Source organism: Lepus europaeus, chromosome 2 (assembly GCF_033115175.1).
Source record: "Lepus europaeus isolate LE1 chromosome 2, mLepTim1.pri, whole genome shotgun sequence".
In the NCBI taxonomy this organism is placed as follows: domain Eukaryota; kingdom Metazoa; phylum Chordata; class Mammalia; order Lagomorpha; family Leporidae; genus Lepus; species Lepus europaeus.
This window is the reverse complement of record NC_084828.1, coordinates 70121958-70135574: the sequence shown is the minus strand read 5'-3', so window position 1 is coordinate 70135574 and position 13617 is coordinate 70121958. Positions and strand designations below refer to the sequence as shown.

The following is a 13617-nucleotide window of genomic DNA, read 5'->3' as shown; positions in this document are numbered from 1 at the left end:
CACATCCTGTTGGCATTATCATTTATTTATTGAGTATTCACAGTCTTCTATTTTTCTTACACCAGAATTCTTTATATAACTATGAATATTATTACCAAAATTAAATTTTTTAATCCTCCCCATTTTTTCATTTCTTTCCCTCAGATTTATGTAGTTATTTGGAGGAAGAAGAGGAAAGTACCACTGTTCAAAAATTTTTAGACCATCTGCTCCGTAAAGAAGTGGTGGATTCTGGGATGCTGGAAGATCTTGGAATGAAGGAAAACCAAGACAAGAAGCAGCAGAAGGATCCTCGTCTTACCATGGAGATGAGACATAAGCAGGTGGGAGGGAAAAACAAAATTAAAATGGATAACAGGAAGCAGTCTTTGTGTAACACATTTAATAAGCTTAAATAAAGATTTAGGCTTTATTATGAAAAAGGGTACCATCTGTGGTTTGGTTAGAAAGAATAAAAATAAAATATAAGAACTTCAGAAGAAAAATAATTCTCATAAACTGAGGGTAGGAAACAATTTGGGAAATAACCAAAGAAAGAATAATTGATTTTCATCAGTAGTGTTGGACTAAATTTTATTAGTTTGAATGTGGTACTTCCTGTTATAAATGTAGGTTGCATTGTTTTGAATTTGGTTTTAAATTGTGACATTAATATATTAATATCATGAATATTCTGGTGAATATTATAAAGATAATTCTCTTTAAGACAACTGAAATAAACTGATTTTGTGATTATCATTTGAAAAGGAGGACAGATCTGAATTAAATCTATTCAACTGCTTTGAATTAGAAGGCATGTGGGAACTCTCTTCTCCAAAGGCAATTAAGGGTCATAGGAAAAAAAAACCCCTGGGACCTTCAAGGAATCAGAATGACCTAGTCTTTGCCATATGTCCAGAACTAAGACTGTACTGGCATCACTACCTATACATGTGTGTGCTATCTTTTTATTACACTGAATTTGAAAATCACTGCTTATACCATTAAGATATGCCTACTCAGCATTGGCAAAGTTGCAGAAACAGGGGTAGAAGTATTATCTTGGCCGGCGCCACGGCTCAATAGGCTAATCCTCCGCCTTGTGGCACTGGCACCCCAGGTTCTAGTCCCGGTCGGGGCGCCGGATTCTGTCCAGGTTGCCCCTCTTCCAGGCCAGCTCTCTGCTATGGCCCGGGAGTGCAGTGGAGGATGGCCCAAGTGCTTGGGTCCTGCACCCACATGGGAGACCAGGAGAAGCACCTGGCTCCTGTCTTCAGATCAGCACGGTGCGCCGGCCACAGCGCGCCAGCCGTGGCAGCCATTGGAGGGTGAACCAACGGCAAAGGAAGACCTTTCTCTCTGTCTCTCTCTCTCACTGTCCACTCTGCCTGTCAAAAAAAAAAGTATTAACTTGATTTGGATTTTTGATGAAAGGGAAGAGAGGAGGTCCAATAAGATATATGGCCATTGTCTGGAAGTCTTACCACACTTAGAGAGTAAGAAAAGGGTGATGTTAAGAAAAGCAGGAGAGGAAGGACCATTCCTTAACTCAGAGCTTTTCAAACCTCTAAAGAAATAATAGGTTTTGGGACCACCATTGTAACACAGCAGGCTAAGCTGTTGCCTACAATGCCCACATTCTGTATCAGAGCACTAGTTTGAATCCTGGCTGCTCTGCTTCCAGTCCTGCTCCCTACTAATGCACCTGGGAAGGCAATGGAGGATGGTTCATGAACTTGGGGCCCTGCCACCCAAGTGGGTGACCCTGATGGAGTTCCTGGCTCCTGGCTTTGGCCTAGCCCAGCCCCAGCCATCGTGGCCATTTGGGGAGTGAACCAGCAAATGGAAGATCTCTCTGTCTCTGTAACTCTGACTTTCAAATAAATAAATCTTAAAAAAAATTAAAAATAGGAATAATAGGTTTTGGGACCAATGTTGTGGCATAGTGGATTAAGCCGCCACCTGTGGCACTGGCATCCTGTATGAGTGCCTGTTGGAGTATGGACTGCTCCAGTTTTGATCCATTTCCCTGTTAATGCACCTGGGACAGCAATGGAAGGTAGCTTATGTACTTGAGCCCCTGCCACGCATGTGGGAGAGCTGGGTGGAATTTGGGCTCTTTGCTTCAATGCAGAGGAGCTGGGCTGTTGCAGCCATTTGGGGAATGAATTGGCAGGTAGAAAACCTCTCGGGCGGGCACCATGGCGCAGTAGGTTAATCCTCCATCTGCAGCACCAGCATCCCATATGGGTGCTGGTTCTAGTCCTGGCTGCTCCACTTCCAATCCAGCTCTCTGCCATGGCCTGGGAAGCAGCAGAAGATGGCCCACGTCCTTGGCCCCTGCACCCGCATGGGAGACCGGGAAGAAGCACCTGGCTTCTGGCTTTGGATTGGTGCAGCTCCAGACATTGCGGCCATCTAGAGAGTGAACCAACAAAAGGAAGACCTCGCTCTCTGTCTCTCCCTCTCACTGTCTGTAACACTACCTCTCAAATAAATAAAAAAAATCTTAAAAAAAAAAAAAAAAGAAAGAAAACCTCTCTGTATGTGTGTGTGTTTTCCCTATATGTTGCTCTGCCTTTCAAATAAATAAACAAATCTTAATATAGAAATAATAGGTTTGAAAAAAGTGAATGTGCTTATATTCAGAATGATCTACAATGTTCATGTTTTTAACTTCCAAAGACGATTCAGAATTACTAGTATATTTAAATAATGGTAGAAGTGAATTGAGTTGTGCTGTACTTCAAGGCAGTAAATCACTGTTCTGTCCTTCACAATGTATCCTCCAAAAAGTATCCCTATTCTTTCTTAAATTATAATTAGAATATGGACAGGGCCAAAGTAAAAGCAGTTATATGCTCCTTGAACAACCTCATGGGTATGAAATCTTGAATAGATATGAATACAGAATTTGGGATCATTGTTGAGAATCATTAAATTCTCAGCTTTTCCAGGATGCAGATCAATCCTAGAATGTTAGGACATCCTCTACATTTGCTTCATTTAAAATTTTGCATTGGTCCTTACTCAGTAAACAAATGAATTCCCCCTATCTTACCAGTAAACAGTGAGGTTCTGGGTCAGAAGAGTTCAAGATGGTTATATTCTGAACTTCAACATGTATCCCAAGGTTTTGCATTTCCCTTTCTTCTTGAAAGATTTTATATTTCACCATTGTTAAATTCTCTTTAAGGTAAAAGAAAATCGCATAAGACGTGAGAAAGAACTGGAGTTCCAGAGAATTGAAAAGGCCTTGAAAAAGTCAGCCTTCCTGGAGGCTCAGTATTTGGTGCAAGAAGAGAAGAAAAGGAAAACTCTTGAGGCCAAGAAAGAGGAGGAGGAAATTCGGAGAGAGATGATAAAATTGAGGAGGGAGATCATTGAGAGGAGGCACACTGTGGAAGAAGCCTGGAAAATGTAAGGCAGTGTGATAAACCACTTTAGAGTTTTTCTGTTGTGGGGAACTGCTCTAAAGATTTTAAAATGCCCAAACATAGCAATAAAAAACACAAAAGAAACCACCCATCATTTCATCATCTTTCATTTTCCCATGTTTTATCTGATGGTGGCCCTTTTACATACTTAATTAAAACCACAAAGTACAGTTAATTTGTTACTTTGTTTATTGTAATTAACACATTATCTGGAGTTTTGAGGTCTGTATGTCACTCTGTTGAGTTCCTACTCATAATTTATGTAAGGACCTCCTCCCCAAACTGGTAAACATTTTGGCTTTTTCAGATTTTTCATCAATATAATATTGTAATAAGCATCCTTAACCATAGAACTATTTCATGCTTTTGAATTATATTCTTCAGATAAATTCTGAGGGATGTAATTACTGAATTAAATAGCATAGAACTTTTTATGATTCTTGAAATGTTGCCAAATAGCATTCAGGACGGGTTGTATATATTTGCTGTATGGCCAGCAGTGGGCCAGTTTACTACACTCTTCTCAGAACTTGGGAGTATGATTTCCAATATTTTCACAATTTAAAAGGTATTATATTGATTGGTTTGTGTTTGTTCAGTTAAATAATATTTTTAAGATTGAACATTTTATTATTCATGTTCAGCAATTGTGCTTCATCCTCTTGTGAATTGTGTTAGTGTCTTATTTTCTGATAATCGTAAAGAAGGTCACTATCACCTTACTGCTACTCATAATAAAAAAAGAATATCTGACAAAATGAAAAAGAAAATAGTCCCCACAGGCTGTAGTACTGCTATGCGTCCTCACACAGAAAATGAGCTTTGTAAGTGAACCAACTAATGTATTTATTCTGAGACAGCACTGATGCAGGAACTGCAAGTCTTAGGACGACGTGACTGCAGTGTCAGAATACTCGCACTGAGAGGCCAGATTCACCTCTTAGATAATCCCTTCCACCCGTCAGCCTACACAGCTTCCCCCCGCCTGTGTTCTTGATTGCTCTTATTCTACCCAATTTAAAGCAGCATGGCAGTGGACTTGCTTTTCTCTCCTTCAAGTGCCAGGCTCAGGCCTCCTCCAGATGCCGTGCCTTTCAGAAAGCAATCACCAGTGTTTTAGTGAGTTCTTTCTAAGGTCAATTTTGCTTTTCAGATCGCTCCCAAGCCCTGGAAAAACTAGGCTGACCTAAAATAAATTGTGAAACAAGTAAAATTTGATGTTAGCAGGCTGCTCTGCTCACAGTGGGCACTCAACAAATGCTCACTGACCAGTCATTTCTTTTAAAAGTTAAAATCTTATCTATGCTTATAGTGAGACAGATAATATGCTGTACTTCTAGGTGAATTAACTGATTTAAACTTTCCAAAAAGCAATTTGGCAATAAACAAGAGTAATAAAATGGTATTATCTTTTGACCTGGCAATTCCAGTCCTAGGAAAATTGCTTTAAGAAAATTATCAGAAAGCCAGATAAAGACTTGTGCACAAAAATAATTAAAATAACTATTGATAATAATAGATACTAGAAAATGTTGGAAAATCATTAAATAATGATTACACAAAGAATGAAGACTGACGTATTATCAGTTTATTTTCTGAATGGAAATACAGATGGTGTTTATAACTCTCCAGATAATACTTTCATAAAAGATATATATGCATGTGTATTTTCATGTAATTTTTAATAAATCAGATCTATGGTATCAGCATTGTGTTTTTTAATGCCCAGTGTGATTTTCCCATAATGATCTAATATAACACAGTTATGACATTAGTAGTTTGGAAAGAACCAGTAAACTCTTCTTGTTGGGAGGGCTTTTTTAAACTTATTTGTAAGCTATCCTAAATCTGTTCACTGCATACTTTTAGAGTATCTCTTCCTGAACATTTACTCTGTACAAGGGGGAAAATAATAATTTTGCATTGAAAAGCCTCCTTCATCAAGTGATGAAGGTTAACATCAGCAGTGATAGCATTAATAACAGTGATAAATAACACTGTGTACCCTCTGTTATTCAATAACACCTGACTTCTTCATTATTTTTTTTCCTACAAACCCTTGTAAAAGTCTTGTGGTAAGAATATCATTCCTTCCTACTTGAGGATCCTTTTTTATTGCCCTTATAAGAAGGGATAAAAATTAATCCATATTAGAAAAACACTTGGTAGTTGTTAACTCAGTTTTTTTTAACTTTTATTTAGTAAATATAAATTTCCAAATTATAGCTTATGGATTACAATGGCTTTTTCCCCCCCATAACTTCCCTCCCACCCACAACCCTCCCAGTTCTCACTCCCTCTCCCATTCCATTCACATCAAGATTCATTTTCAATTATCTTTATATTCAGAAGATCAATTGAGTATGTATCAAGTAAAGATTTCAACAGTTTGCACCCACACAGAACATAAAGTGTAAAATACTGTTTGAGTACTAGTTATAGCATTAATTCACATTGAACAACACATTAAGGACAGAGATCAAATGATCAAAGTATGATTCAGTGTTAAATTCAACAAAAATACTTTGCTAAAATATCTATAGGAATTTCTGTTTTTCAAAGTACTTTATAATAATAATCTGTTCTACTTAATCTGTATTTTATAAAAGGATAACTAAACCTCCAAAAAAGTCATCCTACTACATAGTTTTTCAGCTAAGAAAAAAAAATACGTTTTTCTCTGATGAAAAATCCAGTGTTCATTCCACTACCATAAGTCATAATTACTCATTTTAAATCTATTGTACATGTATCTATAAATTGTTTTTTTTTAACAGAGAGAAGACAAAGCAAGAAGAAAATTCTCAAAAGAATCCAGAAAAAGGCACATTTCAGAGTGCACACATTCCTCTAGATGAAGGAAAAATGGCAAGAGAAAGAAAAATGAAACTGAAGAAGTTATTAATCCAGACTTTCAAGGAAAATCACCAGGTAGGAGTTGTAATATCTCCTTATTTGGCATTCTGTAGTATAGTAAATGACCAGGAGCTCCATCAGAGATGGGATAAAATAAATACCACATTCCACTGAGCCACATTACCAATGTCAAAATCACACACCAGGGCCGGTGCCCCAGGTTCTAGTCCTGGTTGGGGCACCGGATTCTGTCCCTGTTGCTCCTCTTCCAGGCCAGCTCTCTACTGTGGCCCAGAAAGGAAGTGGAGGATGGCCCAAAGTCCTTGGACCCTGCACCCGCGTGAGAGACCAGGAGGAAGCACCTGGCTCCTGGCTTCAGATCGGCGCAGCACGCCAGCCGTAGAGGCCATTTGAGGGGTGAACCAACGGAAAAGGATGACCTTTCTCTCTGTCTCTCTCTCACTAACTCTGCCTGTTGAAAAAAAAAAAGAAATATCTGAACATGTTGCTCAGATATTTAAAAAATAAAATAAAAACAAAATCATACACACCATTTGTTTTGTGTAGCCTAGTTGCCTTGGTGCAGAGGACCAAGTAACAGTCCCCTGTTCTGGGACCATTCTTTATATACTTTGGTGGGTTCTTGGGAGATTGGGGTTAAATTTAGGACTTCTTAAACTACCCTTTTCAGAATAGCATTTAACTACTAAGGCAGCTTAGCTTCCACTTTGAGTCTTAAGGACTGTTGTGTTCTGGACTATTCAGAAAATACAGGAACCTATTACTTGCCTTTAGTAGCTCAGTTCCTAAAGCAATGATACACTTATGTCCCTACTTCTTTTTTTATTGGTCTGTATTTTCTTTTACTCTTTTTTTTCTTCCTTTTACTTTCTCTTTTAGTAAAAACAACTGGCAGATTTTTTATCGATAAACAAGTATCTTCCTCAAATTATTTAAGCAATTTTTTCAATGAGGTAGGACTGCTAAAAGTATGAATTTGGAGCTTATAGCATTTTACACGTAAGAAAATACTTGACAGATTTATAACTGAGAAAGTTGGATGAGAAAATATTAATTTGTATATTTTATATCTTTTATAACATCCTTAGGTTTTGCTGAAATTTAGTTAAAGTTATGAGAATGAATACATGAATGGATTTAACAAGAGAAAATAGAATGTTACGAAGCTACTTAGCCAGCTTTATATTAATCTAGGGATTGACTTATAAAGGCCCTAGAAATCAGTAACAGAAAGTTGCATGTGATAAGGATAACTAATATATGAGGAAGAAAAGTAAAATAGTCAAAGCAATTAAAAAATTTAAAAAAATTTAAAACTAGACAAATATATTTGGACTGCATTTCGGACTGAAAGGCAGGCAGTCAATAATTATTCAGGTATTAAATAAAAGACTGGTCAGAATTTGACTTCAGGGATAGAGAAGGAAGTGTGGTAAGAGGAAATGTTAGGAATTGGGATTAATCTGGTTTTTTTTTTTAAGATTTATGATTTATTCATTTATTTTGAAAGTCACAGTTACAGAGAGAGAGGGAGAGACAATGAGAAAGATTTTCCATCTGCTGGTTCACTCCCCACATGGCTGCAATGGCCAGGGCTGTGCCAGTCCAAAGTCAGGAGCCAAGAACTTCATCTTGGTCTTCCATGTGGGCAGTAGGGGCCAAAACACCTGAGCCAACTTCCCCTGATTTCCCAGGCACATTATCAGGGAGCTGGATGGGAAGTGCAGCATCTGGGACACAAACTGGTGCCCATTTGAGATGCCAGCATTACAGATGGCAGCTTTTCCCACCATACCACAATGCTGGCCCATGGGATTAATATTTTGAGAGACATTTGATAAGGCTCTTGGATTCTGCAACCTTCATGAGACATAAAGAATTACTGTGCCCTCCTATAAAAAAAGTTCAGATTTCTAAAAGAAAATAAGAAGAGAAATAAGTATTTGTGGGACCATCTTAAGAAGGCATAAGGATAAAGTGCCATGGTATGTTACTTAACCAATGGGAGGAATGACATTTGTTCCCTAAAAAATGAATTTAAAAAATTGTTTTGGAAGTACACTGTACATTAAGAAATCATATATTTTACATGGAACTGCTAGACATGAATGTTAGACACATATACAGAATTTTAGAATAGATTAGAATTTTAGATTAGTGGCCCATCTAAAACAGATTACTTGATTTTAAAAGGACCAATTGGAACAGTGTTTTGACATAGTGCAGCACCAGCATCCCATGTGGGTGTCAGTCTTTCAAAACCTGGCTGCTCCACTTCTGATCCAGCTCCCTGCCAATGCACCTGAGAAAGCAGCAGAAGATGGCCTATGTGCTTGGACCCCTGCATCCAGCTGGGAGATCTGTAAGAATCTCTGGGCTCTTGGCTTCAGCCTGGCACAGGCCTGGCCATTGTTGCCATTGGAGAGTGAACCAGTAGATCAATGATATCTTTCTCTCTGTCTTTCCAAGACTCTCTGTAACTCTGTCTTTCAAAGTACATAAAAATAATTAAAAAAAAAGAAAAGAACCAAGTGGGCATTTAACTTAGCAGTAAATATGCTAGTTAAAATATCTGTGTCCAGCATCAGACTACCTTCGTTCCATGTGTGGCTCCAGCTCCTGATTCCAGCTTCCTGTTAATGCAGACCTTGGGAGGCAGTAGTAATAGTCCAAATTATTGGATTCCTGCCACCACATGGAAGACCTGAGTTTAGTTCCTCTCTCCTGGTTGCCATCTCCCAGCTTTGGGTCCTGGCTCCATTGGGGAGTGAACCAACAGATGGGAGCTCTCTTTCTGTGTTTTTCTCTGCCTCTCAAAACAGAAAGCATTGGGTGAAGGGGAGAGGTAGTGGGAAGGATTGGATAGATTAGAAAATTAACATTGGTGGGGGCCGGCACTGTGGTATAGTAAGTTAAGCCTCCACCTGGAGCGCTGGCATCCCATGTGGACGTTGGTTCGAGCCCTGACTTGCTCCAATTCTGATCCGGCTACCTGCTAATGCACCTGTGAAAGCAGTGGAAGATGGCCCAAGTGCTTGGGCCTTTGCACCCATGTGGGAGACCCAGAAGAAGCTCCTGGTTCTTGGCCCAGCTGCAGCTATTATGGCCACATTGGTACAGTATCATTAAATACCATTACCTGAACTATGGACCCTATTAGGTTATCATGTTTTCCTACCAATGTCCTTTTTGTGCTCCAGGACAGTATATAACATATCAGGGAGTATATAATTGTTTAAAATAACCTTGATCATTTGGTTCAGGTTGTGTCTGCTGGGTTTTTTCAGTGTAAAGTTACTAGTTTTCCCTTCATAATTAATAGATGTCTAACAGGAGGTATTGTGAAACTTTGCAAATATCCTGTTTCTCCTTAAGCTGTCACCTATTAATATTAGCATCTATTGCCTATAGATTTAAAAAAAAATAATTTATTTGAAAGGCAGCCAGACAGATAGAGATCATCCATCCTCCAGTTCACTCCCCACATGCCCACAGTAACTGGGGCTGAGGCAATCCAAAGCCAAGACAGAAACTCAGTCTGGATCTCCCCCATGGGTGGCAGCAATCTAAGTACTTGAGCCATTATTGGTGTCTCTCAGTGTGCACATTAGCAGGAAGCCGGAATCAGAAGCAGAGTCAAAACTTGAATCCAGGCACTCTGATATGGGTTGCAGACGTCTCGAGACACATCTTAACCACTCTGCCAGATGTCACCCCCTGCAACAATTATTAATGTGGCATTTGTGTAATGGTGATTTTGTCTTTTCCTTAATTGTTTTATTTTTATTAATTGAAATTTTTCTAGAAGGAAGAATTGTCCCTTGTCTCTCATTTATTTAAGTAACCAATCATTTTACTCAGTTTGGGCTCAATATTTATTTTATTCTATGTATTATAATATAATATTACCGTTGTTTACTTTGTTATTCAAATTGTTCCAACTTTTACCACTAGGAAATCTTTCAGGTCGACTCTTTTGTGATTTTAACATGCTTCCAACTTTTTTGAGCACTTCTTTTTTGTATCACTGTATATTGCAGACCCGTCTTCTATTTTCCCTTCCCTAACCCTGGGATCAACCATTTCTTCATGGAACTTGGTTCCTTTTATCAGAGAATGGTCTTTAGAAACCAAGATTTAGGTGCTAGATGTACTCATTGCCACTGGGTTGTCATTGTTTCTGGGTCCTCTCAGCAGATAGAAAAGTTTAAGTATATAAACTAACCCACACATACACACACATTATATTTCTGTGTCCATCTTTATACATATTAAATTCCATGAGTTCATACCGATACTTCCAATTCCAGTACAAAAGAGGGATCATGCCATTTTTCTCTCTTTCCTTATCTGTATCTTACTTTTTTTTTTTTAGGATTTTTTTTTAACTTTTATTTAATGAATATAAATTTCCAGTGTACAGTTTATGGATTACAATGGCTTCCCCCTCCCATAACTTCCCTCCCACCCACAACCCTCCCCTCTCCCGCTCCCTCTCCCCTTCCATTCACATCAAGATTCATTTTCAATTCTCTTTATATACAGAAGATGAATTTAGTATAAAGATTTCAACAGTTTGCACCCACATAGAAACACAAAGTGAAACATACTGTTTGAGAACTAGTTATAGCATTAAATCAAAATGTACAGTACATTAAGGACAGAGATCCCACATCAGGAGCAAGTGCACAGTGACTCCTGTTGTTAACCCAACAAATTGACACTCTAGTTTATGGTGCCAGTAACCACCCTAGGCTGTCGTCATGAGTTGCCAAGGCTATGGAAGCCTTCCAAGTTTGCCGACTCTGATCATATTTAGACAAGGTCATAAAAGACAGGGTGAGGATAGTAACCAATGATCCTAAGAGTGGCATTAACCAGGTCTGAACAATTATACAGCATTAAGTGGGGAAGAGGACCATCAGTACACACAGGTTGGGAGTAGAGCCATTGGTGGTAGAGTAGAGGTTATGATTACAAAGAAATGAGGCCCAAGTGCAATAGACAGGGTCTAGAACAAAGGACAGAGTCATTATTAGAGGAGCTAAGAAAGGTGCTGTCTAAGCTACAAGTAATTTTTCTGATTGAGAGGCAAATAGAACCTGATAGAAGGGGCTTGATAATAATCTGGTGGGCTTTAGGCCTTGTAAGTTAAGAGGCCCAGACCTATCTATCTCTTCACATGGGGTATATCCTAAGGGAGGTGTGAACCTCCCAGGGGAAGGCACTCTGCTGACTTTCATTACTTGGCTGGCCTGGGAGGAGAACTGGCCAGGTAAAGGCAGGGGGCATCTCTAACAGGAAATTTACAGTTCTGCCTGCAATGTTGCTGACCCTACTTGGCTGTCCCCTCAGCTGCAGTGGTCACTTTGGAAGTTGGGCTGAGTGAAGGGCTTTTCAGCTTAGAGCCAATAAGATCTGTGGCTCTGACCTGGACATCCTTCGACTCCAGGGCAGGTCCATGTCCAGTGATCCAACTCTTGGCAGAGCTGCCAGGGCTCTTCACAAGCTGACTTCTGCTGAAGCCCAGGCTTACCACATTGAAAGCCACTGCAGTGGACTGGCCTGTTGGGTCTCCTTGAGGGCAGATCACTGTACAGATCAGCCATTTATAGGCCTGCCACCCATTGCTTCTGATGCCTAGCTTTCTTTTCCTCCTGGTTTGTGTTAAAGCAGACCAGAGGATGCAAGTCAAGGGAGTGCCCGTTTCCCATCTCTAATCTTCGGTGGCTTGAACTACAAGTCTATAGTCACAGGCATATTCTGTAGTAGTTTTTCTAAGGTAGACAATGCCCATGAGGAAAATTATATTCTCACTTTAAAACTTTCTTTCCCTTTGGTCTGAAAGGGAGGTTTTTTTTCTACTTACTGTATACTTCACTGATGGCGAAGTAAATCTAGCTATGAGATTATTATTTAAGTTCTTATTTTGGCTATGCTATTACAGAAAATTGTTAGCCATCTCTTTTATAAGGTCTAAAGATTAAATTGTGCGTCCTACAGATTCCTTCATAATAGAATTAGTTTCCTACCTTGAGAACAGAGAAATGAAAGAACAAGTTGGGCTTAGAATAGAGAAATGAGGGAGCAAGTCCTAGATCGCTTGCTGACAATAGCAATATCACATGAATACTTAGCAAACAGTTTCAACCATTAGATAACAACTTAAGAAAACATTTACCAGGAGGTCCAATGCCTTCTATAAATTTTAAGAATCATGTATTTGGAAACACCTCTTAAATATCTAACATGGTGTAGTTTGTTTAACCAGTAAACTTAAGCACAACCATATAAAATGATTTTAGTTTCTTTCTACTAACAAGTTTAAAACATATGATACAGAGATTCAGGTCACACAAATTAAAATGTATCTTTGATTAAATTTAGCAGCTTAAATTTATGGGCAATCTAATCATAAGCCAATTAAAATAAAACTCTTAATAAAATTTTCCCATGTGGACATACAATATATACACACATATAACATAGCATAATAGTCCAATATAGCAATTTTAATAATAGCTTTTAAAATCTTTAACTCTTTTTGTAGATTGCCAATTGATTTGAATTGCTTTTTGTTTTTAGTAACCTCAGTTAACCATACTTTCTCTCAGTTGGTACTGTCAATTCATTATTGGCTTCATCTGTTTACAGAGCCATCCCAAAGTACTGACTACAATAGAAGTGGGTGGAAAAAGTCCATAGGAACCTATAGGAGGACAGCTAAACACAGAACCAACAACGCTTTAGTTTTATGAGCAACAAATCATATATAACTATGGATGACAAAAGACTTTAAGTCGCCATGTTTAAAATTATAAACTCATCAACCAACAAGAGGCACTTGCTTACTTCACAGTTTTTTGAAAGCACCTGTAGGATTTTACAAGTATTTAACCCTTTAGGCCTCTGGGGCTTTCTCATTAAGATAACTATCATGTCTAGTAACACAAGATCATTAGACTTTTTAATTCTCAATCATTTGTATTAATAGCATTTTCCATTATAGAAACTTAAAATTTGGTACCATGTCACATCTTGACAGTCCTTCTACTATAATCCAAATAGACTGATTAGTTGGTGTCTCTATAAGATGAGAGACATAGGTCCTTCGATTTTTTCAGTTGGGCCCAAACTGGAAAAACCAAAGTCCAGGATTTACTGGAAATTTTAGAGTCCAGATTGTTTGGAACTTTGATTTTTTGAATGCCTGTCAAGAATGCCAAGAAAGCTCAAAATCCAAAATATCTGGTTGAAATAAGATTCCTTAAAATCATGACATAACATAGACCAAATTTGATCATTGTTACAAGGTGATTATTCA

The 13617-nt window shown here is 38.4% G+C and overlaps 1 protein-coding gene across 3 annotated transcripts in view; it reads left to right on the top strand.

Moving 5' to 3' along the window:
* Nucleotides 1–13617, top strand: part of CCDC191 (coiled-coil domain containing 191) — a 122898-nt gene that overhangs the window by 26501 nt on the left and 82780 nt on the right. For all 3 annotated transcript variants that reach the window (XM_062208422.1, XM_062208412.1, XM_062208404.1), the window contains 3 exons: nt 145–323; nt 3176–3399; nt 6194–6347. In XM_062208422.1, the coding sequence (XP_062064406.1) occupies nt 145–323; nt 3176–3399; nt 6194–6347 (557 nt within the window). The remainder of the gene's footprint in view (nt 1–144; nt 324–3175; nt 3400–6193; nt 6348–13617) is intronic.